The 27422-nt window shown below is 53.3% G+C and overlaps 1 protein-coding gene across 3 annotated transcripts; it reads left to right on the top strand.

Annotated features, from left to right (window-relative positions):
* The first annotated feature begins 59 nt into the window (after nucleotides 1-59).
* POFUT1 (protein O-fucosyltransferase 1) lies at nucleotides 60-27422 on the top strand. Of its 3 annotated transcripts, none has more exons than XM_066384092.1 (7): nucleotides 60-260; nucleotides 2076-2197; nucleotides 6171-6353; nucleotides 7531-7643; nucleotides 17034-17226; nucleotides 18750-18992; nucleotides 19133-19350. In XM_066384092.1, exons 1-7 carry the CDS (start codon nucleotides 113-115, stop codon nucleotides 19304-19306), a joined length of 1176 nt encoding a protein of 391 aa, XP_066240189.1. In that variant the 5' UTR covers nucleotides 60-112; the 3' UTR covers nucleotides 19307-19350. The 3 variants fall into 3 exon arrangements, with proteins under 3 accessions (XP_066240189.1, XP_066240191.1, XP_066240188.1); XM_066384091.1 differs by lacking the exon at nucleotides 19133-19350 and adding an exon at nucleotides 23001-27422 and having other exon boundaries at nucleotides 62-260; XM_066384094.1 differs by lacking the exons at nucleotides 18750-18992; nucleotides 19133-19350 and adding an exon at nucleotides 23001-27422.

Genomic DNA, 27422 nt, shown 5'->3' with positions numbered 1-27422 from the left:
CGGGGCGGTGCGCGGGCGGCGCGCGGGGCGCGCCGGGAGCGGGGCGGGCGCTCACGCCCCTCCTACCTTTCTCCGCCTCCGCGCCCCGGCGCGCTCGGGCTCCGGAGCCGACATGGGCGCCGCCGCGTGGGCATGGCCGCGCCTGCCGCTGCGTGTGTCTCCCCTGCTGTTGCTGCTGCTGCTGCTGCTTCTGCCGCTCCCGGGGCTGCCCGTGGGCTCCTGGGATCCGGCCGGTTACCTGCTCTACTGCCCATGTATGGGTAAGGCCTCCCGAGCCCTCTGCTCCGATGAGGAAACTGAGGCTCAGAGAAGCGAAGCCACTCTTCTGAGCCACTTCTCAGAGGCGCCCAGAGACACATTGGCAGAGCCAGGAGAGAACCCCATCGTGGGCACTTGAGGGGCCTCTGTGTCCAACCTGCCAGTTGGCAGCAGATGAGAAAACTGAGCCCGGGAGGGGTTACAGGTCTTGCGCAAGGGCTAAGCTAACCCGGAGTCCAGAGAATGGAGTTTGTAGAGCAGGGCTTGATGCCACTGACCCAACGCTGCTTCTGGGCGACTTTTGCATTCATTCGACAAATATTTACAGGGCGCTTAACTCTGCGCCCAGCCCTGTGCCTATCACTGCTCTCGGGATTCTGCAGTGATAGATGAGACAGAACACTCCGTGGCTTTGTAAAGCCCCCATTTTCGTTGGGAAAGACAGTTAACAAGAGATAAACATAAAAACAAATAGTTAGCCTGACCTGTGGTGGCGCAGTGGATAAAGTGTCAACCTGGAAATGCTGAGGTCACCGGTTCGAAACCCTGGGCTTGCCTGGTCAAGGCACATATGGGAGTTGATGCTTCCAGCTCCTCCCCCCTGTCTCTCTCTCCTCTCTCTCTCTCCCTCTCTCTCCTCTCTACAATGAATAAATAAAATTTAAAAAAAAAAAAAAAGAAAAATAAAAAAATAAAAACAAATAGTTACATATTATTACATATGGGAAAATTAGAGAAAGGTAAGAGAGAATCCAATGGCCAGCTGAGGGTTGCAATTTACAATACACGGGGTGATGAGTCATCACTGTAAAAGTCATGCCTTCTTAAAATCCTCCAGACCCATAACCAGGATGATTTGGGCCTCTGCCCGTCTTCCTCACACGCTGCACCTTTCCCAGATCCGCCAGCGGCACACTTACCCTCTTTCTGTTCCTCACACACACTCAGGTCCTGCAGCCTATGCTGTTGTCACCTGTGCTATTCCCTCTGCCTGGGACACCGCCCCCTTCCCTTCTGCCAGACCAACTCCTTCCCATCCTCAGGTCACAGCTTAAATGTCACCAGAAAGGACTTCCCTTGACCTCAACCCAAATGATCTCCTTATTGTTTTCCATCACCAAGCTTTTTGCATTGCATTCTTGAAATTATCAAAATGTACCTACTGTTTATTTACATGTTTAATGCCTCCTTGGCTGGGCTGTGAGGACCTTCAGGGCAGAGAGGCCTTGTCCTTCTTGATCCCTCCTGTATTCCAGCACCTAGCGGAGAGGCTACTAGCATTGTGGCCTCTCAGTAATATTTGTGGGATGAAGGAAAGGATGCCGAGCTAGGGATAACAAAAAGCGTCAGACAGGGTCTTTGCCCTGAGGCATTCACAGGCTGAGGAAAGAGCCAGGACAAAGGCCAGGAAGTAGGAAAGGATAACATCCAAGAAGGGGAGCAGAGAAAGGGGGCTGAGGAACGGCAGCAGGTTGGTGAGAGAATCCCAGTGAGTGATTCATTGGAGTTGGCCCTTCCTGCACAGGTGAGTGGAGATAAGAGGTGGAAAGGCACTCCTAGAGGGAACAGCAAAAAGCAAAGGCTTGGGTCGAGGATGTAGAGAGTAGGAGTATAGAGCATGCTTGGGAAACAGCCGGGGGCCTGGAGTGACAGAGGCAGAAGGGGCACTGGAACACCCAGGAATCTAGACTTGATCCCATACCACCAGCTCCTCTGGCTGTCCCCAACCTTGGCTCTACATCCTTTATGAGCCCTGCATTCCCCATGCCTTTGATGACCCGGGCCTCACCTCTCACAATATACCATCCATCATCCAGGGCGCTTCGGCAACCAGGCTGATCACTTCTTGGGCTCCCTGGCATTTGCAAAGCTATTGAACCGCACCCTGGCTGTGCCCCCTTGGATTGAGTACCAGCATCACAAGCCTCCCTTTACCAATGTGAGTACCTCCTGCTGACCTTGGCCCTCGTTGACCCTTCCCCAGTCCTGTTTATCTCTGCTTGACCCCGAGTCCTCTGGGCTTTACCGTCCACCCCTCTGTGCTTGCTCTCCCTCTGTCCAGAACCGTTTTTCCCTGGACTAAAACAACTAATGTTTATCCTGCACCTGCAGGTGCTGTTCTGAGCAGTGCGTGACGATGAGCTCTCTTCTCCCTCATCACATTCCTATGAGGGAACTGATTCAGAGAGGTTAGGGCATTTGCCCGAGGTCACACAGCTTGTGAATAGCAGAGCGGGAATGCTAGCCCATGCTGTCCGACTCTGGACCCTGTGACCTGAACCTAAAAGCCCCATTCGTTTCCAGCCCAGATTTATTCCCCCCCCCCCTTTGTGTATCCCCTTGGTCAAAGGGTGATGGGTGCTATTATCAGTTTTGAAAGATAAACCGAAGCACGAGGTAGTTAAATAACGTGTCCAAGGCCACAGGCCCCGGCTCCAGCGCCACCTCTCACACCAGCACGGGCCTCCCAGCATAGTAATGCTCCGCATCCTCTAATTTCCTTGCTTATTCTTTGTGTCTTCCACTGGTCCTGTCTGTCTTTGTTCACACTGTGGCCTGGCCGTAGTAACTGAATTAATGTTTAATGAACTGACTTTAAAAGTTTTTGATAAACTTTAAAAAAACTATCCTTAGTGCGTACAAAACATTGTGTTTCACTTTTACCGTCTTTTCTCTGGATAGGATTTAGCTTTCTTCCTTTGCATGCCCGTATTTAGAGATGTTTTTAACAAAGCTTAAGAGCCAGAGTACCTGAGATCATAGCCTGGCTTGGCGAACTTACTAGCTGTGCAGTGTGGGCAGAGTACTTGGTCGTTTTGTGTCCTGGTTGCCTTGTTTTTCAAATAGGCTGGTACTAATGGTCGCTGCCTCCCACCATGAGTTAGTGATTTGTGGTGTGCCTTGAACATTGATATGTTTCTCTCTTAGAGTCAGCTGAGGTCATCAGTGTAAAGCGCTTAAGACACAAGAGGCCCTCAGTAACCGGAAGCCACTGATGGTCTGGTTTTATTGCGCTCCCTGTTGTAGTTTAGACATGGTTTTTTCATCTCCGTCTGGCTTGCTTTTTCTCACCTTGCCTTCTCAGCCAAGTCTTCCCAGTAGCTTCTTGCTTTCTGCAGGTTACCTAACCCGCCCTAGTTAGGCTCCCCTTCCCTGCTGGGACCGTTCTCACAGCGGTCCCCCGTGACCTCAGAATTGCCAAATCCAGGGTCCTTTCTCAGTCTTGATCTCAGCTGACCTCCTGGTGGCACCTGGCCCCGCGAGCCTCTCCGTCCCGAGCGTCCCTCTTCCCGTGGCGCCCACGACACAGCCTGTTCCTGCTCCAGTCCTGACCGCTCAGCGTTCTCCTCGCTGTCCCGTCTCGGGCCGCCCCACCTCGACCCGCTGTGGCAGTGTTGGTGTGCCGTCTCTTTCTGTGTGTGTATCGGCTGTGGGACTTCCCGTGGCGCCCACGACACAGCCTGTTCCTGCTCCAGTCCTGACCGCTCAGCGTTCTCCTCGCTGTCCCGTCTGGGGCCGCCCCACCTCGACCCGCTGTGGCAGTGTTGGTGTGCCGTCTCTTTCTGTTTGTGTATCGGCTGTGGGACTTCCCGTGGCGCCCACGACACAGCCTGTTCCTGCTCCAGTCCTGACCGCTCAGCGTTCTCCTCGCTGTCCCGTCTGGGGCCGCCCCACCTCGACCCGCTGTGGCAGTGTTGGTGTGCCGTCTCTTTCTGCGTGCGTATTGGCTGTGGGACCTCGGGTGGTGTGTTTACCCAGTTTCTGTCCGTCGGGCTTTCTTCATAAGTAGACTGGAGACGGTGATGTTCCTCCTCATGAAACGTGATGAGTCCGTTGACAGCGTCTGGTGCTAAGTCGCACGCAGGAAATCTTTGTTGCTGTTGTTACGGTTGTTTGCTCTGCTCTAAGTTTCTGTTGAAGTACGTGGCTTCCACTGTTTTTCACGTACCTCCCAAATTTATCTGGCCCAGACCCTCCTCTGACCGGAGGCCTCTGTTTCTAACTCCTAGGCCCTCGAGTCAGCTTGGGTGTTCCACAGCATCTCACGTTCTCAAAGCCAGCCCTTGGCATCTTCTCTCTCACACTCGCGTCCCCTTAGTGTATGTTGCCTTCGTTCACCTGGATACCAAGCCAGGAATCTACAGACCACCCTAGACGCCTCCCTCTGCCCTCTGCTTCGCCTTCTTTCACACCTTCCGGCACGTCCGTGCCTGCCTTTCCTTCTTCACGTGGACTTACCAATGGATGCTGAAAAACACGTGTTGAATGAGTACTCGAACAAAGATAAGGACCGTGGCGGTAGCCTCCTCACTGCCCGTCTAATCTCCCCATCGGTGCATTCTCTCCTCCACCACCAGAGTGACCTTTAAGAAAGGCAAATCTCGATTCCCGGCAGGGCACACAGGAGAAGCACCCATTTGCTTCTCCACCCCTCTGCCGCGCTTTCCTCTCTGTCTCTCTCTTCCCCTCCCGCAGCCAAGGCTCCATTGGAGCAAAGATGGCCCGGGCGCTGGGGATCGCTCCTTGGCCTCTGCCCCAGGCGCTAGAGTGGTTCTGGTCGCAACATGGCGATGCCCAGGATGGGCAGAGCATCGCCCCCTGGTGAGCAGAGCGTTGCCCCTGGTGGGCATGCCGGGTGGATCCCGGTCGGGCGCATGCGGGAGTCTGTCTGACTGTCTCTCCCAGTTTCCAGCTTCAGAAAAATAAAGAAAAAGAAAAAAAGAAAAAAAAAAAAGGCAAATCTCATATTATTTCTGCTGAAAATCCTTCAGCAAGACCTTGTTGCTAATAGCTGAAGGGTCCCAAAGTCTGTTCTTTGGAATGCCAATAAGTCATACAGGTGTGAAGTGGTTAAATCACTTCAGGGGCAGTGGAAGTCTTGATTTCCCATCCCCCCCAAAGTGGGGGTTCAGAGTGCACACGAGCATATTAAAGGCCCTGAGAAGTCAGCTGGACGCAGGATCTCCCAGGCCTGTTTAACTCTGGAGTCCGTATAGTGCAGAATCCTGTCCACCAGAGCTAATGGAACGTGCTCGGGGACCCTGACCCATGAGATAAAGTCCGAATTTTATTCCAAGAAATTCTTTCTAATCTAGAAAAACACAGAGGTTAAATGCAGTCACCATCTGGGTACCCACCGCCAGAAGTGATCATTACCAGTTTCTCATCTTTGCTACGGATAAAGTCGCTCAAAGATGAAATTGCTCTTGGCTCCTGAGGCTAATCCTCATCTCTCCCTCCACCCCCATTCCCCCCAGCGGCAACCACTGTCACAGATGTAGTGTCTTCAGTGTGACTCCCTCCAAACTGTTTCCTGTATTTGAGAGTCCTTGTACCCGGCTCCTGGTGCCCCGTGCGGGGGACTTCTCCAGGGCAAATAACTAGAGGTGGTGGGAGGAGCATTTTAAACTCCAGATCATGTTGTTCCAAAACGCAGGCTTCTGCTCTAGCCAGCTGCGAAAAGGCCCCTTTCTGAGTGTCTCTTTCAACAATTAGAGTTAAGCCTCTCAGTGTTTGTTGGTCTCGTGGTTGAGAAGCGATGCCTCACAATTGTAATTTGCTTTTTTCCTAATTACTAGGCGTTGACCGTCTGTTGTTGAGCGTGTTGGCCGTTTGGGTTTTCTTCGCCGCGAGCTGTTCACGCCTGTTCTTTGCCCACACTTTAGTTTACATCACTTGTCTTTTTTCTTTATAGCTCAATTTTCTAACCCAAGGGAAACTGCTCTTCGTTCTTTACTTCACGGATATCCGGTCCCAATCTGTGGTTCCTGCCCTAATTTGTTGTCTTTTGCCAAGAGTTTTTCATTGACCCGTAGTCTGAGCTGTCTTGGAATGGATGGTTTTAATAAATGTCTGTAAAAGAGCTACTTAGGGTACTGAGGAGAAATGCCTGCCCCTTCTTTTTCTCCTAGATCCATGTGTCCTACCAGAAGTATTTCAAGCTGGAGCCCCTGCAGGCCTACCACCGGGTCATCAGCCTGGAGGACTTCATGGAGAAGCTGGCGCCCACCCACTGGCCCCCGGAGAAGCGGGTGGCCTACTGCTTTGAAGTGGCGGCCCAGAGAAGCCCTGACAAGAAGACGTGCCCGATGAAGGTGGGTTGTGGGGCTCGGGGGGCTTTCTGCCTGTTCTGTGTTCTCTCAGCTCCTGAGACACTGCGTGATGGCCCTGTGGGGGTGGGGAGGGGAGGCACCAACCAGCAGGGTGGGAAATAGAAAGATGGAGATTTAAGTCCCATTTCTGGCATTGGTCAGCGGTGTCACTTTGGGCAGAAGACTTTACTTTATTTCCACTTACAAAATAAAGATGCCAGTCCTTGCTCTGTCTCACTCATGAAGTGTCATGAAGACCAAAGGGGTAGGAGTGTTTGGAAACAGCAAAGCGCCACATCAGTAATAGCAACTGATGCTCACATAGCACTCACTGCATGCAGTACTGTGCTAAGAGCTTCGCAGGTATTAACCCATTTAATCCTCAGACTGCTCAGGGAGGACTGTTACTGACATCCTCGTTTTATAGAAAGGACACCGAGTGTGACACAGAGAAGTTCAATATTTTGCCCAAGGTCACACAGCAAACAAGTAGTGAAGCCATGATTCAACCCTAAGTCATTTGGCTCCGTTGTCCACTCTCCGAACTTGTATATTTTCTGGCCTTCGGTAGGTAAATGAGAACCTATCGGATTTATCAGTACATATTTATAAACTTACAGATTTCTGGCATTTTGGGAATAAGACAGTCCTCAATATGTCTTTCAGTTCTTAAGCTAACGTCTGGGGCGCAGGGTTGGAGGAGCCATGAAACGTAGGAAAGGGGGCGGCTTACAGTCCCAATGCTGCCCTCGCTTGCTGTGTGAGTTTGGCCAAGTGTCTTACCCCGTCTGGGCCCTCGTTTCCACATTGGAAGTAACGGCATTGGATGAGCCAGTCTGGAAAATCTCTTGATACTTTATAATCCGTGGCCCCGTATCCATGCTCCACTTCCTCCCCAGGCCCACATCAGTGCCGCAGGGTCAGCAGGATGGGGCCTGGGAGCGGGAAAGACTCCTGCGGACCCTGGTGACGTCTCCTGCTGGAAACCAGGCTGGAGGCGGAACAGCCGTCCCGCAGGCCCCAGACCAAGCATTACAGAGGGGCCTTCCTACGGGGCTGTCTCATGGGGGTGTTTCAGCCTGAGTCAGATCCCCCAGAGAGCCCCCCCAGTTCCTGGGCCCCATCCCCGGTTGGCTTCCCTTCCCCCTCAGTCAGCCTTGGACCCGCTCTTTTTCTGCAGGAAGGAAACCCCTTTGGCCCGTTTTGGGATCAGTTTCATGTGAGTTTCAACAGGTCGGAGCTTTTTGCAGGCCTTTCCTTCAGCCCGTCCTACAAAGACCAGTGGATCCAGAGGTACTTGGAGGGGGCGGCACGCTGGGTGTGGGGAAGGGGAAGGGTAAAAGGAAGGGGCCTACGGGCATGCGGCACTTCCTGGCCTCCCGCTCTGCCACACCCGCTGCAGGAGGCCAAGGTGCAGCTGCTCTGTCTGCTGAACTTGGATCCTATGTGCTCTGTTCCCGTCTCAGCGCCGGACAGTGGACGTTGACCTGCCACGAGGCTGAGCAGGAGTTTATCGGCCGATAAAGGGTGTCATAAAAAAGAGTATTGTGCAGTCCCATGAGTCCCGATTTCCTCCTCTGGGCGTGAGACTCACTCTCCAGTCATCTTCCTCTTCACAAGGTGAAGATTGGAAGCCGCTTTTAGAGAAGAACAACCTTAGGTGCCGCCTGAAAAATGATGTCACCCTGATAATAACTGGATGTGCTTCATTAGTAACGCTCCAGCAGGCCCTACTTTAAAAAAAAAAAAAATAGGTTAGCAGGGCACAGGCACAGGCCGTGAACTATTTATAGAGCGTCTGCCGTGTCTGAGACATGGTACTCAGAGGCCAGAGGTGACGTATAAAAACGAGGCCGACCCGGCCTCAGCCTTCGGCCGGCTACCGTCTCGCTGTAATGATGACCGCCACCGCGCACTTGCCCTTGATGCTGTCGTGTGGCGTCAAAGGGAGAGCGTGGGCCTAGAGGTCAGACCTGGGTTAGGAGCTACAGGGGACTTACGGATCCATGGGGGGGTCACAGCACGTGGCATCCAGCAGGCCAAGGATAGACTGACAGAGCAACCAGCACAGGATGAAACGGGGTGCCGACCCGCCCCCCCCCCCCAGGGGACTCTGAGCAAACCCCTCCCGCTGTCTGGCCCGAGGTTCCTCTTTGGTTCAGTGGAAGGAGCATGATGGTAGCTGCCTGCTAGCGTGTGAGGCGCAGGGCACACGGGAGGGGGCCGACCAGTGTCAGGTGTGCCTGTGATTATTCACTAGCCTCTATTTTATTGAAGCCTTTGAGAAGTTTCAGAAAGTGGGTGTTGCGGGCCGTTTCCATTTGACAGGTGGGAAAACTGAGCTCAGGGAGGTTAACTGACTGGCCCAAGGGGATGCAGCTGTGGAGCGGACAGCTGGGGTCTCTGCATAAGCCTGTAACAGATAAGGTTTATTTATTTGGTGCCTACTGCACGCCTGGGGCTGTTCTAAGTCCCCTGATCCTTCCGCAAGTCTCTTGGGACAGCTGTTATTGTCGCCTGTGCTTTACAGGTAAGGAAATCGAAGGAGAGAGGCGTGAAGTCATTCGCCCAAGGTCACATGGCCTGGAGGGGCAGCCGGCTGTGACTTTAACAGCTGCCAGTTCCAGTCTGGGACTGGCCTGCAGAGCCTGGTCACGGCCAGTTCTCACCCCCCTCGCTCTGACCCTGGAGAGGCCAGTCCCATTTAGTCAGCTACTTGGTGCTCCCCATTCAGCTCTGACCGGGGGCTGTCAGCAGAACACAGGCCAGCCCTGAGTGGGTAGAGACTGACCCCTTATCACAGAAAGGGGGGGCGCGTGACACCAGCTCTGCAGGCAGATTCCAGGATGCTGGGAAAAGCCCTTCCCTGGCTGGAAGGGAAGGGGCTGTGCTGCTTAGAGGCGTCAGGCGAGCGATGTTGCTGAACACCTTTTTGTTGCCCCGCAGTCTTGCTGGGGTTCACTGAGTCGTAGGAATTGCGTAAGTGCCCGGGGAAGCGTGTGCCTTACAGCCAGAAGTTGAGGAAAGGAAGACTAACAGAGATGAGGGCCCTAGAGGCCATTTGAGAGAGTTTGGGTTACTGGGCAGCTGCTTTTCTCCCACACATATTTAAGAAGCACCTCCTGCCTGACTGTGGTGGCGCAGTGGATAGAGTGTCGACCTGGGACGCTGAGGTCCCGGGTTTGAAAGCCCGAGGTTGCCAGCTTGGCTGGAGCCCCCCCCCCCCAATCAAGGATGTATGATGAGAAAGCGATCAATTGATCAATGAACAACTAAGGTGCCGTCACGACGGGTTGGTGCTTCTCATCTCTCCCTTCCTGTCTCTGTCTCTGTCTCTCTCCATCTCTCAGTTTCTGTCTCGCTAAATAAGTACATAAAGAAGCATCTCCCGAGTATCAGACACTGGTCTGGATCTGGGTGCCAGGTGCCAGGCATGCAGGCAAGAATAAGGCAGGTAAGGCCCTTGCCCCGGTGGAGGCGAGTCTGCTGGGGCAGACAGTGGATTACATACATCATTCCAAAGGCCACGGAGCTGTGAAGGACATGAACAGGTGACGGGTGACTGGCAGCGCTGAGACCTTGTCTCCATCCGCTTGGGCTGCCCCAACAAAATCCACAGACTGGGAGGCCTAAGCAGCAGACATTGCTTTCTCGCAGCTCTGGAGGCTGGGGAGTCTGAGATCAGGGTGCCGACATGGTCGGGTTCTGGTGAGGACTTCTTGGCTTGCAGGCGCTGCCTTCTTGCTGTACCCAGACATGTTGGAGAGAGCGAGCTTTCTGGGCTCTTACAAGGGTACAGATCCCTTCATGAGGACTCCACCCTCATGACCTCATTAAATCTAACTACCCCCCAAAGGCCCCACCTCCTAATACTAGTGCCTTAGGGATTGGGGCTTCAACATAGAAATTGGTGGAGGGGAATGCAAACATTCAATCTAACTTTTTAGAGAGATAGACAGGAAGGGAGAGAGATGAGAAGCATCAACTCGTGGTTCCTTAGTTGTTCATTGATTGCTTTCTCACATGTGTCTTGACCGGAGGGCTACATCACAGCAAGTGATCCCTTGCTCAAGCCAACGACTTTGGGTTCAAGCCAGCCACCTTGGGCTCAAGCCAGCAACCGTGGGATCATGTTTATGATCCCACTCACAAGCTGGAGACCTTGCGCTCAAGCTAGATGAGCCTTCACTCAAGCTGGTGACCTTGGGGTTTTGAACCTGGGACCTCAGCATCTTAGGTCGACGCTGTCTCCACTGTGCCACCACCGGTCAGACCAAACATTCAGTCTATCACAGACCTGAGGGATGAGCAGCCAGTCATGCAAAGAGATGGGGGGAGAGGTAGTTCTGCATGGGGGGGACAGAGACAGCAGAGGCTCTAAGACAGGAACGAGCTTGGAACGGCCAAGGGGCAGGAAGAAGGCCAGTGTGGCTGGTGCGAGTGCAGGAGGAGGAAGAGAATGTAGGACGGTCCGGTCCTGTCATCTTGCTGGATAATAAACCATCCAAAACTCAGCGGGTCACTTCCCTCCCATGGCCACAGTGTTCCATCTGTAAAGTAGAGGGGTCAGCAAGGCGGTGGTCCTTGACTGTCCATGGTGTTCTTGAGCAGTGTCTTTAGTCCTGCGGGGCGGCCGTGGGGGGCCAGGCTGGGGGGGCACAGTCCTGCCCCACCTCCTTCCACCAGTAACCCTCTTGTATGTCACCCGGAAGTTTGGGTGGCCACAGGTCCAGGCGTTTCAAGCCTCCCCTAGGCTCCATGTAACAAACCCCAAAATGACAGCAAGTTAAAAAGATAGAAGCTGAGTGTTTTCTTCAGTGAGAAAGGAGCGGGGTGTGCGACCCTGGCTGGCAGCTGCATGGGGTCGCCAGGAATCAGGCACCATCTCTGCTCAGCTGTCCCATTGCTGGCTCTCATCCTTAGTGTCACCTCACGGGCGAAGGTAACAGGGCCACACCTAGCCACAAGAAGTACTGACGTCGGCCCCGGTCGGGCCGGACAGGAACGGCTCGGTGTTCCTGTCACTCTTCTCCCCCCCCCCCCCCCCCGCCTCTCTAGAAAAAAGAAAAGAAGAAGTACTGAGAAATGTCTATTTTGGGCTGCTGTGTATCCAGCTAAAGTTGGGTTCCAGAGGAGGAGGGGAGGTATTTCTTCTCCACCAAGTGATTTCTGAGGGTCCTTCCAGCGCTGCTGGTTCTGAGTCTGTGGATACCCTGGTGTCGGTTTGATTCCACCGACATTTGTTGCCTGTTTACCGTCGGAAGGCTGTGTCCCATCATGCCAGGCCGTCCCTGGGGCACGAGATAACAGGCCTCGGAGCACACAGCTTCTTCCCCGAGAGGACAGAAACAGGCGATGTGTCACTGGCAGGGCTGCAGACCCCCGAGAGGACAGAAACGGGCGGTGTGTCATTGGCAGGGCTGCAGACCCCCGAGAGGACAGAAACGGGCGATGTGTCACTGGCAGGGCTGCAGACCCCCGAGAGGACAGAAACGGGCGATGTGTCACTGGCAGGGCTGCAGACCCCCGAGAGGACAGAAACGGGCGGTGTGTCACTGGCAGGGCTGCAGACCCCCGAGAGGACAGAAACAGGCGATGTGTCACTGGCAGGGCTGCAGACCCCCGAGAGGACAGAAACGGGCGGTGTGTCATTGGCAGGGCCGGGACCGGGAGAGTGAGAAGGGAGCCAGCCATAGGAACAGCTGGGAGGAAAGGTCATTTTTCGCGGCAGGGACATCAGGAGCAAGGCTCTGCCTTGCTTGCATCCCCTGCATCATCCACACGCGCGTGGTGAACACCCACCGGTGGATGGACGTCCACAGACGGCTGCTGGACACATAAGCGGACACTGTGTGTAGAGAACCCCCATCTTATTTGGGGGAGGCTCCTTAGAGGAGGTGCAGCAGTGAAGAACACCAGGGTTCACTGCGCCCAGCAGCAGGAAAGCGGAACCCCTCTAGCTAGACAGTGACCAGGCTAAGGGCCTGACATAGGGTGGACAGTCAGGGGCAGGTAGAGCTGGTCAGCTTCCTCTCCAGACAACACCCTCCTCCCTCGCTGGGAGCAAAGGAGCCCATGAGTCTTGGCCTCTTTTTTTTTTTTTACAGATTCAGAGAGAGGGATAAATAGGGACAAACAGACAGGAATGGAGAGAGATGAGAAGCATCAATCATTAGTTTTTCATTGCGACACCTTAGTTGTTCATTGATTGCTTTCTCATATGTGCCTTGACCGTGGGGCTACAGCAGACCAAGTAACCCCTTGCTCTAGCCAGAGACCTCGGGTCCAAGCTGGTGAGCTTTGCTCAAACCAAATGAGCCCGCGCTCAAGCTGGCAACCTCGGGGTCTTGAACCTGGGTCCTCCGCATCCCAGTCTGACGCTCTATCCACTGCTCAGGCGAGTCTTGGCCTCTTGCTGCTGGTCAGGTGGGCGGTGACCTCCCACTGGAATTCGCCAGTGTCAGCAGCAAGGTCTTTTCCAGAGGGCAGGGAAGTGCGGGCACTGACTTGACCCTCCAGTGCCAGCCCTCTGGGAGGTTACAGACGTTGGCAGTCCGTTGAGGTGGCCTCTGAGGGGCTTGGCTGGAGGCCTGGCCCAGCCTGGGCGCCCTGTTAACTCTCACTTCTTCCTCTAACCCCTCAACCTCGTCTGGTCTTCTGAGATCCCCGAATCCTTCTCATTCATTCCCTCATTCCTCCTAAAAGTAGTTATTGTACCTGCTGTGTGTTGAGGCCGGTGGGGCTGGGAATTGGAAGAGGACAGCCCAGACTCGGCTTTCAAGGTGCTCGCAGACCGGGGCAGGGGAGATGGGGGTGAGTTGTGGTTAAGAGTTAGGTCTGGAGCAGGCTGCCTGCATTTAAATTGCAGCGCCACCCGTTCCAGCTGTGTGACCATGGGCGTGTTACTTAACCCTTCTGTGCTGCAGTTTCCTGATCTGTGAAGTAAGAATAACAATACTGCTTACCTCACAGGGCCCCTGTGAGGATCAAATGGGTTAATAATATACACAGGGCAATTGGAACATTGTCACATAATAAGGCTTCGTAAATGAGGTACAATGATTTGACATAGTTTTTTTTTGTTTTGTTTTACTTTCCAACGGTGTGAAAGTGTTATGCGTAATACACAGTATTCAGCACTGTATTATAAAATAGGCTTTGTGTTAGATGGTGTCACACAACTGGAGGCTAATGTAGGTGTCTGAGCACATTTAAGGTAGGCCAGGCTAAGCTATGACGTTTAGAAGGAGAGGTGTATTAAATGCATTTCCAACGTACAGTATTTTATTTTTTTTAACTTATGGTGGGTTTACCAGGATATAACCCAGTTGTAAGTCAAGGAGCATCTGATGTAGAATTAAAGTCTGACAAGGCAGGTGTCCTATGGAGCCGGGCTGTCAGGAAATACCTGCTGTCCCCTTCTCGGCCCTGGCCCCGGGCGTGTGGGGACCCCAGGGAACAAGGCCATTTGGGCCCCTACCCTCATGGGCTGATTAGGTCAAGTCGGTGAGGCGGTTGCTGAACACATCCGTGTGCAGAAGGCGGTTGCTGAACACATCCGTGTGCAGAAGGCAGCAGAGCAGAAGGCGGACCAGGGAGCCCTCCTGGGAAGCTGAAGCTTGGGGCTGGCGACCGGTCTTGGAAGTCTGGGAGGTGTGGAAGGTGTGCGTGGAGCGAGGTGTTCGGGCCGGGCGTGAAGGAAGGGGCTTGTTGACTGCAGCACTGTCGCAGAGGGCAAGATTGGCACAGCCGCACCGTCCAGCAGAAAGGGGACTGGATGGGTCCGTTGCTGTTTACTCGTGCAAAATAGAGAACTTCAGAAGCTAACGGGATCACGTGACTCACATGATCAATATGGCCAAATCTCTCAAAGTTGAATTTTGAAAAAGTTGAGAGATAGGTTGCCTGCAGTCTGGTGGTGGTGGTGGTGATGATGATTGTCAGAATTTTCTCAGCGCTTCCTGTGTGCCAAGCGCTGTTCTAAATTAACCTGGGCTTGTATTAGTCCATTTAATCTTCTCAACAGCCCCTGAGGTGGGAACCATGATCAGATGAGGAAACTGAGGCACAGAACTGGAAGTGACTGAGGGGCACAGTCAGCATTCCAGAACAAGGCCATCTGGCTCAGCAGCCACCTTCTGTCGTTACACTGTGTAAAAAGCACACCGTGTAATACTTTCTTAAATCAATTGTAAAGTGTGATCACACACAAAACCACAGTGTCATCTGGGACGAGCAAGAGGGGAAGAGATGACAGAACAGAGCTTTTATTTAAGTTGTACATAATTTTTCATCCTGAAGCCAAGTATTAATATCTGCTAATTTGGGTCCCGGGTATATGGATTATTTTTGTATTTTTTTGTATTGATAAAATACTTTATATATATATTTTTTTTTTCCTTGTGGCAGAGACAGAGAGAGTCAGAGAGAGGGACAGATAAAGACAGACAGGAAGGGAGAGAGATGAGAAACATCAATTCTTCGTTGCAGTTCCTTAGTTGTTCATTGATTGCTTTCTCATACGTGCCTTGACTGGGGGGGGGGGGCTACAGCAGACCGAGTGACTCCTTGCTCGAGCCAGCGACCTTGGGCTCAAGCTGATGAGCTTTGCCTCAAGCCAGATGAGCCCGTGCTTAAGCTGGCGACCTCGGGGTCTCGAACCTGGGTCCTTCCACATCCCAGTCCGGCAATATTTTATAATTTTAAACTGAAAAATTTTTGATATAATTGTAGATTCATATGTAGTTATAAGAAATAATATAGCCTGACCAGGCGGTGGCGCAGTGGATAGAGCGTCAGACTGGGATGCCAAGGATCCAGGTTCAAGACCCCGAGGTCGCCAGCTTGAGCGCGGGCTCAACTGGCTTAAGCAAAAAGCTCACCAGCTTGGACCCAAGGTCACTGGCTAGAGCAAGGGGTTATTCAGTCTGCTGAAGGCCCATGGTCAAGGCACATATGAGAAAGCAATCAATGAACAATTAAGGTGTCGCAACGAAAAACTGATGATTGGTGCTTCTCATCTCTCTCCGTTCCTGTCTGTCTGTCCCTATCTATCCCTCTCTCTGACTCTCTCTCTGTCCCTGTAAAAAAAAAAAGGAAATAATATAGAAGGACCCCCCAGACCCTTTGCCCAGTTTCCTCCAATGGTAACATTTTGCAGAACTATATAGAGTATTACAACCAGCATGTTGACATTGATACAATCTACACATCTTATTCAGATTTCCCCAGTTTTACTTGGACTCACGTGTGCGTGTGTGTGTGTAGTTCTGTTCAATTGTATCACGTGTGTATGTTCATGTATCCACCATCACAGTCAAGTTCTAACATTACAGGATCCTTGCATGGCCAGCCTGGAATCATACTGACTTCCCTAAACACACACAAGCACACACACAAACACACATTCTGGCCCTGGCTTTTATTTCTGTTCTCCACTGTGGCATTTCAGAAATGTTACTGTATATAAATGGGGCCATACAGCAGGTAATCTTTTCGGATTGGCGTTTTTCACTCGGTGTAATTCCCGTGAGATCTAGCCACGTGGTTGCCGGAACCGATCGTGTGTTCCTTTACATTGCTGTGGTGTTCCACTGGTTGGGTGTTCAGGCATTCTCTTGTTGAACAACATCTGAGGCATTTCCAGTGTTTGGCTTTTATGGCTAAAGCTGCTATGAACTTTCATCTTGCTGGTTTGTGTGTGAACGTAGCCTTTCATTTCTGGGTCGTATGGTAGTTGCATGTCTAGTTTTACAAGAAACTGCTAAACCGTCTTCCAGAGTTCTGTGCCTGTCTCCTGCTTTTAAGAGCAGGATTTCGGCTGGCAAAGCCAGGCCTTCCAGGTAGAGGGAAGAAGTCACAGAGGCCCGGCACTTAGAGTTTATGGGCCAGCAGGGAGTTTCACGTTGCTGGGCTGGGCTCTGGTCTTAGCTCGAGAGGGAACCCAGGTGTGCTCCTCATCCATTCGGTGGGCAGACCTCTACTGAGCACTTACGCGTGCCAGACACTGTCCTGAGCTCGTGGAAGCACTGCCTGCAGACACACGAGTCCAACCAAAAAGACGGGAGAAATAGTTACAAGGTGCACCGTGTACCGGGGAGAACAAGCCTTTGTGGACGGTCTGACGGTGGACGTCTGTTGAACTCGGGTGCTTTCCGTGAGGACAGGGGCCATGCCTGTCTCCTCCTCCCCTGGGCACCTAGTAGGCAGGCAGTAAATAGGTGTGAGGTGGTCAGTGGATGCGCTGGCCCCGCGTACACATTCCCAGCGAGCGGGGCCTGTCCGTTGCCCTCTGGAAGCAGCTGCACGTCCCAGCCCCGCCGTGTGGGTGAAAGGGCAAGGCTCCGTCCAGACACCACACCCCGGAGTGAATTACACCACAGATTGGAAGCCAGCACGATAGACAAAAGCTTGGAATGCTCTACTGGAAATTTTTAATTGTTAAACAAGCAAAGAAGGTTGTAAATTCCGGGCAGCGAGACAGTATTGCATATTGTGCCTGTTGCCGCCGCCGCCGTTTCTTATCAGCCCGTTGGGGTTTCACAACCTCTCGTGCTCCTTGCACGTTGCAGTCGTGAGGGGCATGGTGCAATGCCATCCTTTTTCCCGTGGGGGTGGCGGGAAAACGCACAGGCTCTCTGTGCATTCTCTGTCTGACTTCCCCTCATCCCGTCTGGTGTCTAGATTTTCTCCGAAGGAACACCCAGTGTTGGCCCTGCCGGGGGCGCCAGCCCAGTTCCCCGTCCTGGAGGAGCACCGGCCGCTGCAGAAGTATGTGGTGTGGTCAGACGAGATGGTGAGGACAGGGGAGGCCCACATCCGCGCCCACCTCACGCGGCCCTACGTGGGAGTTCACCTGCGCATTGGCTCCGACTGGGTAACTCCCTCTTTCCCCTCCCGGCAGGTGGGACGTGGCCCTGAGCGGGGCCTGTTCCTGGGGGGGGCACTGAACACTGAACCCATTGCACCACGTCCCTGCCAGGCCAGAGAGTGCTTACTCAGCCAAGTCCACGGAGTCCCCACAGGAGAGTCCCCTGGAGCTCACGATCCCACTGTGGGCACACCTACTCATGTGGCTCCAAGTGCTTGCTTGCCAGTTTGCTTTAACGGTTGGTTACCATTTTTATCCTCATTTCGCTGCTGGATAAACTGAGGCACCAAGCTAGACTCCAGGTCAGACGGCAAGCCGGAGAGCTCGGACCCGCAGCCCCGTGGTCCTCTGTCCCAGCCCAGGGCTTAGTCAGTTGACTACTTGTTGAAAAACAAGCTCTGGAGTTTGGGTGCGGCTCTTAAGAAATGAAGATGTCATCCTCTGAAGTTGGAGGCTGCTCAAACGTGCCGAAACCTCATCCGATTACCCTCCGTGTGAACATAACTGGAGCCGTACAGACGGTCTCCTTAATTTACGTGAGAAGATCAATGCACGTTTATATGTTAGAAAGGCTCATTGTGGAAGACTTGAAAAATTCAGAAATTAGATCAGAGTTTATTCAGAGGCACTGAGAGAGTAGTCACGTTCACCCACTGGCCTCCCTCCTCAAACAGAAGGAGCCAGGCCCAGGGTGTGTTCCAAGTGGTTTCAGCCAAACCTCCACGGAGCAGCTAGTTCTCATCTGGATTTTCCTAGAACCGTGTAAAGATGTAAGATGCTGTTTTTGATAAAGCTAGCATAGCGCTAATACCAAACTCGGATAAAGTCAAATTAGAAAAGTATATAGCCTGTTCTGCCTTATGAACGTAGATGCACAGATCCTGGGTAGGATATTTGCAAGGAAAATCCGTATTACATAACACACAACACAAACAAGTCAAATGTACCCCAGGAATGCAGTGAAATTATATTGTATTAACTATGTTACCACCCAAGGAAGAAGAAATCATATAATCACCTCAGTCGAGGCCAAGAAAGCCTTTGAGAAAAGTCAACAAGTCATTTATGATTTTAAAAAAGCAACCAAGCAGGAGTAGAGGGGACCCACCTTCACCTGATAAAGGCTATCTTTCTGAAACCTACAGCACACAGGGACTCGGTGGGGGCTATCAGCAGTGTTCCCGCTGAAGCCAGAAATCAGATAAGGCCGCCCGTTATCACCACCACAGTTCAGAATCCTGCTGGGTGTCCCAGATAATGCAGTAAAACCAGTTAAAAAAACACAACACAAAAAACACCTTTGTAAAAAGCCAGTATCCCACCACCCAGAACTAGCCCTGTTACTGTTCTGATGCATTTTCCTCTTTCCTCAAAGCCTTTAAAACAACAACAACAACAACAAAAACACCACCTAGTTGAACTCCTCCCATAAAAAAAAAGTGCCTTTTTTGCCCTTGCCGGCCCGGCTTTGGGGGTTCCTGGCCCGTGGCTGTCTCTCACCCTGCGCCCCACCCCGCCCCACCTTGCAGAAGAACGCGTGTGACATGCTGAAGGACGGGGCGGCCGGCTCCCACTTCATGGCCTCCCCGCAGTGCGTGGGCTACAGCCGCAGCTCAGCGGCCCCGCTCACCATGGCCATGTGCCTCCCGGACCTGGAGGAGATCAGGAGGGCCGTGAAGCTCTGGGCGACGGCTCTCGACGCCCAGTCTGTCTACATCGCCACCGACTCCGAGAGTTACGTGCCCGAGATCCAGCAGCTCTTCGGAGGGAAGGTAGGCCTGGGCCCTACGGCAGGGAGCCTGGGAGGGCGCCAGGGGGTCCCCACCGGCCCGCTCCTGCCCCATGCTTGTGGCCGCCCACCACTGCGCTTGTGCTGGGACCTCCAGCTCCTGCCCTTTTATTCAAACCCCAGCTCACACCGCACCGCAGAGCCTCTCCAGGTTTCCCTCCGCTCCTGCAGCTAATGTACCCCGACTGGGAGCTGTCACAGAGCTCTATCCAGCCTTCTCTGAGACACTTTCTAGACCAGGGGTCAGGAACCCTTTTTGCTGAGAGAGCCATGAGTGCCACATATTTTAAAATGTAATTCCATGAGAGCCATACAACGACCCATGTACGTTAGGCATTATCCAATAAAAATTTGGTGTTGTCCCGGAGCACAGCTGTGATTGGCTCCAGCCACCCGCAACCATAAATATGAGCAGTAGGAAATGAATGGATTGTAATACATGAGAATGTTTTACATTTTTAATGTTATTATTTTTTTTATTAAGGATTTGTCTGCGAGCCAGATGCAGCCATCAAAAGAGCCACATCTGGCTCGCGAGCCATAGGTCCCCGACCCCTGTTCTAGACTGTGGAAGATGAGTGTAGAAATATGTCTTGTTTCTTCCCAGGGGTTGTGTCCCCTGGAAGGCATGATCCAAGATGGACTGTCCTGTTCCGCAGTGTGTAGCCAGGTACTCTGACGTCCTCCAGGGCCAAGACCCCTCCTCGCCATCAGCAGTGTCTAGGACAGTGCCTCATACACCGTAGACAGTCAGTGAACGTTTGCCGAATAAGGGTGCAGAGAGCGGGCCCCTGGGGGCCAGCCAGCAGCGGAGGGATCTGAGCGGGGACTCCGGAGCCGGGGAACGTGGGCTCTACTCCCTGTCCCTGTGCAGCCAACACAAGTCGCTGCCTGTCCCCACCTCCGTGTCCTCACCTCCGAGCTGGGACTGAGGCTAGCTCCTAACTTGGAGTGACGGTGACGGTCAGACATAAGGAAGTTAAAGCTGTCTGGTACAAAATACCGTATTTTTCGCTCCATAAGATGCACCTAGGGTTTTAAGGAGGAAAATAACAAAAATATATATATATTCTGAGCCAAATGATGTGTTAAAATATTTAATAAAATATACCACAATGATATTTCAACAATGTAAACTCAACAGCAGTATTAACAACCATTAGCACTGTTATTAACAAATGAGAAGAGGCTTTAATGTTCAAATACTCTTCTAGTTGTCCAGGAACCCGGAGCAGCTAAAAAAATAGGACGCACAGGCATTTTCTCCTCCGCTTTTGGGGGAAAAAAGTGCGTCTTATGGAGCGAAAAATACGGAAAGTGCTCAGTGATGTTAGCTGTCGTTGATAGCGGAAGTTGGCGGTTGATGAATAAAGGGAAGGACCTTTGGTGCTTGGTGCGTGCTTGAGGAAGCCACGAACAGTAGGTGTTCAGTGTACGCGTAGCAGTAGAATGTGCTTGGTGCTGTGAGCGTGGAGGGCCCGTTTCCATCAAATGACTCAATTAATAGTGATCATTCAATAAGATTTTGCTTGAATGAACCAGGGCCCTGAATGCTGGTGCAGCCTTCAAAGGGAGTGCGTGCCCTCACTTTCCAGCAGTGAGTGCCTTTCTCTTACCCCGGGCACAGGCTTGTAACAAAAGTACTGAGAGTGCGTGCTGTCGTCTCCCACCCACTTTATAGAAGAATCTCAGAGATAGGAGCCCTGGGTCCACCTCTGACTCAACCCTGCCTTGTTGTTTTTTAATGATGGGTCGACAGACAGATGGATTTTAGAGAGAGCAGAAGGGAGAGAGAGAAACATCGATGACATCAGGGTGGTTAACTCTTTCGCGGATGGGCACTAGACTTCTGGCAGGCCAGCAGCAGTCCGTGGCCTGGTGGTTGAAAACCACTGCTCTAACCCACTGAGCTGCCTGGCCAGAGCCCCCAAACCCTGCCTTTTATTGCCGAGAAAAGCAAAGTCCCAAGAAGGGATAGAATTTACCCAAGAGGGCGCAGAGCTAATTATAGTGGGCGTGACACAGAGTGGGTAAGTTTCAGGGCGTGGGTGGAATTCTTCAGGGGTTTTTGGCCATGATTAAACTCCTATTATTTCTCTGCTGCCATCCAAATAGCAAGATGATGATTTCTGTTACATCAGAAATCTCTGTGTGACAGCAAAGCACTTTCCGCCCCAGCTCTGCCCACACCACCACCTCGGTACTAAGTTGAAGCATGTGGAGAGCCCCAGGGAGTTTTTTGTGAGTTCTTAGAGTTGATGTGCTTGTTACGCCTCAAGCCTCTTGCCACTTTCTGTTTCCTGTTGCTGTGACACTGTCCTTGCCTTTCCCCACTCCTCAGCCCCCTTCTCCCTGGGCTTGGATCCCCGCTTCCTCCCGAACTAAGCCTGGCTCCCCCACTAAGCCTGGCCAGTGCCGCCCTCCAGGGCTCACAGTCTCGACTCAAGGAGAGACACTTCGGTTGGTTGCAGCATTGTCCCCACATGCCGAGGTCGCAGGTTCCATCCTCAGTCGGGGCACATACAAGAATCAACCAATAACAGCATGAAGGCAGGAATAAGTGGAACAACAAACTGATGTTTCTCTCTCTCTGCTCCCTCCTCCCCTTTCCTCTTTCTTTTTTTTTTAATTTTTATTTTTTATTTTTATTTATTCATTTTAGAGAGGAGAGGGAGAGAGAGAGAGGAGAGACAAAGAGAGAGAAGGGGGGGAGGAGCTGGAAGCATCAACTCCCATATGTGCCTTGACCAGGCAAGCCCAGGGTTTCTAACCTGCGACCTCAGCATTTCCAGGTCTTTGCTTTATCCACTGCGCCACCACAGGTCAGGCCTTTCCTCTTTCTTTAAAAAATCAATAAATTTAAAAATCATAAGCTTGTAGAGAACTATAATACCTGCTGAGAGGAGAAGAGCTCATTCATTCACTTGCCCAGTCACCAGACGCTCCTTGAGGCAGGCTCCCGGCAGCAGTAACAAGCACGGGGACTGACCCAGCCCAGCCGCCCTCAGGCGCAGAGGCTGACATTCATCAGAGTAGAAGCTACAGGAGGCTGAGCCTCGTGCTCCGAAGTAAAGGAATGTGATCCTGTGAGAGTGCAGAGCAGAGGCCCCTGCCTAGCCTGGGGGGCCAGGGAGGACCTCCCAAGGAGATGAGACTTGAGCTGCAGAGTGAAGGTTAAGGAGGAGTTAACCAGGCACAGAGACAGGCACCCCAAATGGGGTCAGAGCATATGCAAAGGTCCTGAGGTAGGTGGGAGCCTGGTGCGTATCTGCTGGAGGTCTGAGGGGTAGGAAGGGGGCCTGAGCAGGGCTTTACAGGCCACAGTTGAGACTTGTCATCTTGATCTGAAGAGCAGTCAGGCACCATTTTAGGGTATTCAGTTTGGGGTGGAGAGGGTGATGGGGTTAGAGGTATCAAAAAAGGCTTGCTCTGACAGCTCTGGGAGCTGGAGAGGCAGCAGGGAGGCCAGTGAAGAGGTGAGAAAAGTGAAGTCTGGCCAGGAAGTGGTAGTCCATGAGGAGAAGGGTTCGCCTCTGGGGACCATCTTGGCAAATAGATTAGACAGGACTCTAGGCCGGAGGCCTTGGGCAGCAGAACTGGACGGGGGAAGGCTCCTTGGGCAGGTCACAGTGGGTGCGGGAGGCCAAGCCCACCCGCCTGGGGCTGCATGAGAGAGGCAGGTTTTGAAAGGGGACGTGAGAGGGTGCGGGGATTTTAGTGGGCAGAGAAAAGGTTTTCCGTGCAGAGGGGACTCAGGTGGAGGCCTGCGTGAGGGCGTGGAGTGTTTGCAGCTGAGCCTGCGGTGGGAAGAGTGGCCGGACTGGTTCCTGTGGGGTGGGCCAGGCAGCTGCCTGGCAACACTCTCTCACCTGCCCACCCGCCTCTTAATCCTCCCTGCCCCTCCTCCCGTGTCTGTAACTTCAGGGCAGACGCAGACACCTGGGAATATGGCTGCACCCTGGCTGAAACTCCCCTGCCCTTCCTCCCGCAGGTGAAGGTGGTCAGCCTGAGGCCCGAGGTGGCCCAGATCGACTTGTACATCCTTGGCCAAGCCGACCACTTCATTGGCAACTGTGTCTCCTCCTTCACGGCGTTCGTGAAGCGGGAGCGAGACCTCCAGGGGAGGCCGTCCTCGTTCTTTGGCATGGACAGGCCCCCACAGCCGCGGGACGAGTTCTGACCTGGGTGGGAGCCTCTCACCAGTCCCTGGACAGGCCCCCACAGCCGCGGGACGAGTTCTGACCCGGGCGGGAGACTCTCACCAGTCCCTGGACAGGCCCCCACAGCCGCGGGACGAGTTCTGACCCGGGCGGGAGACTCTCACCAGTCCCTGGACAGACCCCCACAGCTGCGGGACGAGTTCTGACCTGGGTGGGAGCCTCTCACCAGTCCCTGGACAGGCCCCCACAGCCGCGGGACGAGTTCTGACCCGGGCGGGAGACTCTCACCAGTCCCTGGACAGACCCCCACAGCTGCGGGACGAGTTCTGACCTGGGTGGGAGCCTCTCACCAGTCCCTGGACAGACCCTCACAGCTGCGGGACGAGTTCTGACCTGGGTGGGAGCCTCTCACCAGTCCCTGGACAGACCCCCACAGCCGCAGGACGAGTTCTGACCCGGGCGGGAGCCTCTCACCAGTCCCTGGACAGGCCCCCACAGCCGCGGGACGAGTTCTGACCTGGGTGGGAGCCTCTCACCAGTCCCTGGACAGGCCCCCACAGCCGCGGGACGAGTTCTGACCTGGGTGGGAGCCTCTCACCAGTCCCTGGACAGGCCCCCACAGCCGCGGGACGAGTTCTGACCCGGGCGGGAGCCTCTCACCAGTCCCTGGACAGACCCCCACAGCTGCGGGACGAGTTCTGACCCGGGCGGGAGCCTCTCACCAGTCCCTGGACAGGCCCCCACAGCCGCAGGACGAGTTCTGACCCGGGCGGGAGCCTCTCACCAGTCCCTGGACAGACCCCCACAGCCGCGGGACGAGTTCTGACCTGGGTGGGAGCCTCTCACCAGGCCCAGCGGGTCCCTCCAGCCCGGCCTGGCAGCCAGAGACGCCCCCAGCATCGATCCCCACAGGAACAAGCTTCTCTTCTCGGCTGCCAAGGACAGAGAAAAGTACCAGGGACTTCCTGGAGGAGGAAGACGGCCTGTCTCCCAGGGTACAGCGCTTCCACGCTCCTGGGAGCCAGACCGTCTCCCCTGCTCATGTGCTCTGGCTGTTTCTCCTGGGGGTGTCTCACACCAGCAAAGCAGCCTGGGACGAGAGAGATTTTATATATATATACACATAGAGATATTTTTATAGTTTTGATACGAGGTCATGACTACCTTAGAGCTCTCATTTAAAAAAAAAAAATCAGTGAAGTTCATTAACAGAGGTACCTAAAGTGACCTTAATGGAATGTAGATGAGGCCAGAGGTGGGGCCAGGCTAGTCACCCCTCTTCCATATGACCCCCCTGCTGGCCCTCAGACTCATCCCCACTGCCTGCCAGAGCCACTGCGACCCCAGTCCTTGGCCCTTTCCCAGGGTTTGGAGCGTGAACACTGCCCCCCGCTGTAAACACTACGCAGGTGCAAGTTCTCAGTCGTGGCACCGCACAGAGCTGCACGGCCGCCGACTGCTGCTCACACAGCGCGTTCCCCGCAAGGAGCGCCGGCCAGCGAGCCGGGCCACCACGGCACTGGCCTTGGTTAGAGTCTCTTGGTAGTTGGTGGCCTGCCACAGACCTGGCATCCTCAGGGTCTTACAACAGCACCAGGGACCAGGGCTTACTGGCCTGGCAGGACCCTTCCGAAGGCTGCCATCTCTTCTGATCTCTTGCCCAAGAGCCTGGTTGTAGAATTCTGCCGTCGGGTCGGTTTCAAGGCCTGTCCTAGCCTCTGTCCTGCAGCCGGGCCCTCTGACCATATGCTCGCTGGGGAGTGTCTGCTGGAAGCCTCTGACCAGACAGAGGGTGCCGCAGCCCCAGGAGCCATTGGAGTTCCAGTTTGGAAGCAAGTTTTGCCCCTTCCTAGCCGATGTAATCTCTGACCCCATGAGGCTCAAGGTTGTTCCTGTCGCAAGTTTCTTTGTCCCTTGGAGGTTGTGGTTGTAATATTCCATGAGCCCTGAGAGTCTGACTTTGGCCTCGTGGTTCCAGAATTCAAGTCTGGCACGTGCTGATCTCTCACCATCACGTGGCTTCTCTTGGTCTTTGATTTCGGGAAGGTGGAGGAGACACGTGAGAGCCAGGCCCAGAGCCTCAGTCGGGGCGCCTTCCTCAGGTTACCCTTCGGAAGGGATCCTTTGTTGTCAGAGGTGGCAGGGCAACAAGGGTGTCAAACAACAACGGTGACATTTATGGCTTGGAGCTGCTGCTGCCCAACTCGAAGCAGGAGAAACTGTGCAGAAAGAGCTTTTGTGTTCTCCCTCTCGGGAAACAGGGAAATGTTTTACATCCTAGGTCAGGGGTCGGGAACCTTTTTGGCTGAGAGAGCCATAAACGCCACATATTTTAAGATGGAATCCTGTGAGAGCCATACAATGACCCGTGTACGTTACACATTATCCAGTAAAAATGTGGTGCTGTCCCGGAGGACAGCTGTGATTGGCTCCAGCCACTCGCAACCATGATCATGAGCCGTAGGAAATGAATGGATTGTAATACATGAGAATGTTTTCTATTTTTAACTTTTTTATTAAAGATTTGTCTGTGAGCCAGATGCAGCCATCAAAAGAGCCACATCTGGCTCGCGAGCCATAGGTTCCCGACCCCCGTCCTAGGTGGAGTCTGGGAGGTGCATTATCTATTCAGACTTGTCCACAAGCTGCATTCAGGGACACAGCCCGAGTGCCCCTGCCGCCAGTGGGTTGGGAAAGCGTAGCTCACTGGCTGATTTCATTTGCTGAATCCACTTGCCCATCACATCCTCACATGAGGCACACGCCTTAGAGTCCAGGCTCTCAAGGACCATCTCAGTCATGTGGATAGCACCGGCCACCAGGTCATAGTTTATGTGCTGGCAGGGAGAGGGCACCGGGCTGGTGGTCAGAGTCAGTGTGTTAGAGAACCAAACACTTTATTCCTCTTTGACCCAGTTTTCTCTCCTATAAAACGGTGATAAAACCCACTGGGCTGTTAAAAGGGCTCAGATCAGATAAAGCCCTTATGAGAACACATTGTAAACCTGAAAGAGACAAAGGCACATCTGTGGCTGTTGATTCATTTGACCGCCTCTTGCCACACACCTACCCTGTGCCGGGCACCGTGCTTGCTAAGTGAGTTACGGACAGTGTCTGGTTCCCTCCCCACCCCAGCCCTGGGGAGTAGGAACTGTTGATATCCTCTTTCTGCACAAGGAAAAATGAATGCTCAGGAGATTCTCAGAATTTTCCCGAGGCCACGCAGCGGGTGGCAGTAGGCCGGCATGTGAGCCCTCAAAGCCAGTACTGGTGGCCACTGTGCTCTGTGGGCCCCGGTTCACAAGATGCACTTTACTCCCATCGGGCCCCTGCTGTGGGCTGGCCACCTCCAGGGGGTTTGGGGAAGGGGAGATTGTCCAAGAAACAAAGCCACACGAAGCTTATTGTTCCCTTGGCTGGTTATCCAACATCCTTTTAGTGAACAGGTATTTATTAATCAACTAGTATGTGCCATGCACTGTGCTAGGCCCTAGGGGGTCAGCAGAGATGCAGACATAATGTCTTAGTTCTCTGGGAATTTGCATCCTAGTAAGTAGAAGACACAGTAAAGGAAAACAAAGGGCATGGAGAGTGAAGAGGGGGGAGCAGTGCTGTTTCAGGTAAGGAGCTCAGGGAAGGCCTCTCTGAAGCGCTCACCCCAATATCTGGAGCTAGCGCATTCCCAGCGGGAGAGAGTAGAAACAGCACATGCAAAGTCCCTGGAGCTGGAATGAGCGCATTAAGACTAGCAAGGAGGCCCACGTGGTCCCAGCGGCAGGTGGGGAGGCAAGGAACAGAGCAGTGGATGAGTTTGAGTTCGTTCATCACTCAGCCTGGAGGGCAGTGGGTAGGCGAGACCCGGCTGTTATTGGAGAGGCAGGGGAAGCTTTTGTAGGATCCGAGCAGAGAAGGGTCATGGTCGGATCTGCGTGTCTGAAAGACATCTCTGGCCGCTGCGTGGAGAAGGGATGGGAGGGAGGAAGAGAGGAAGCTGGGAGACCCACGCAGGGCTGTCGCAGGAATGTGGGCAAGAGAGACAGCAGGTCAGGCTAAAGTCACTGCATTGAAGGGGGGGAAGTGGTCAGATGCTGGATATGTAAAATTATTTTTACATTTCAATTTTTTTTAAAAGATATAAATCTTTTCATAGTTTTACTCATGCAGTATATACAATTTAATGTCTTTCACTTGGTAGTATATGCTATTTCCCATGTTGGTACATGGCCTGAATAAACATTTTTAACGATGTAAAA

Source organism: Saccopteryx leptura, chromosome 5 (assembly GCF_036850995.1).
Source record: "Saccopteryx leptura isolate mSacLep1 chromosome 5, mSacLep1_pri_phased_curated, whole genome shotgun sequence".
Classification (NCBI taxonomy): domain Eukaryota; kingdom Metazoa; phylum Chordata; class Mammalia; order Chiroptera; family Emballonuridae; genus Saccopteryx; species Saccopteryx leptura.
Note: the sequence above shows the minus strand (reverse complement) of the source record. Positions and strands in the feature narration are given on the sequence as shown.

Bases quoted from the DNA above. Each gene is read 5' to 3' on its own strand.
- POFUT1 (XM_066384091.1), top strand. From the start codon at position 113: ATGGGCGCCGCCGCGTGGGCATGGCCGCGCCTGCCGCTGCGTGTGTCT. The intron at 2,198-6,170 runs GTGAGTACCTCC...TTTTTCTCCTAG, and splicing joins ACAAGCCTCCCTTTACCAAT to ATCCATGTGTCCTACCAGAA. The intron at 6,354-7,530 runs GTGGGTTGTGGG...CTTTTTCTGCAG, and splicing joins AGAAGACGTGCCCGATGAAG to GAAGGAAACCCCTTTGGCCC.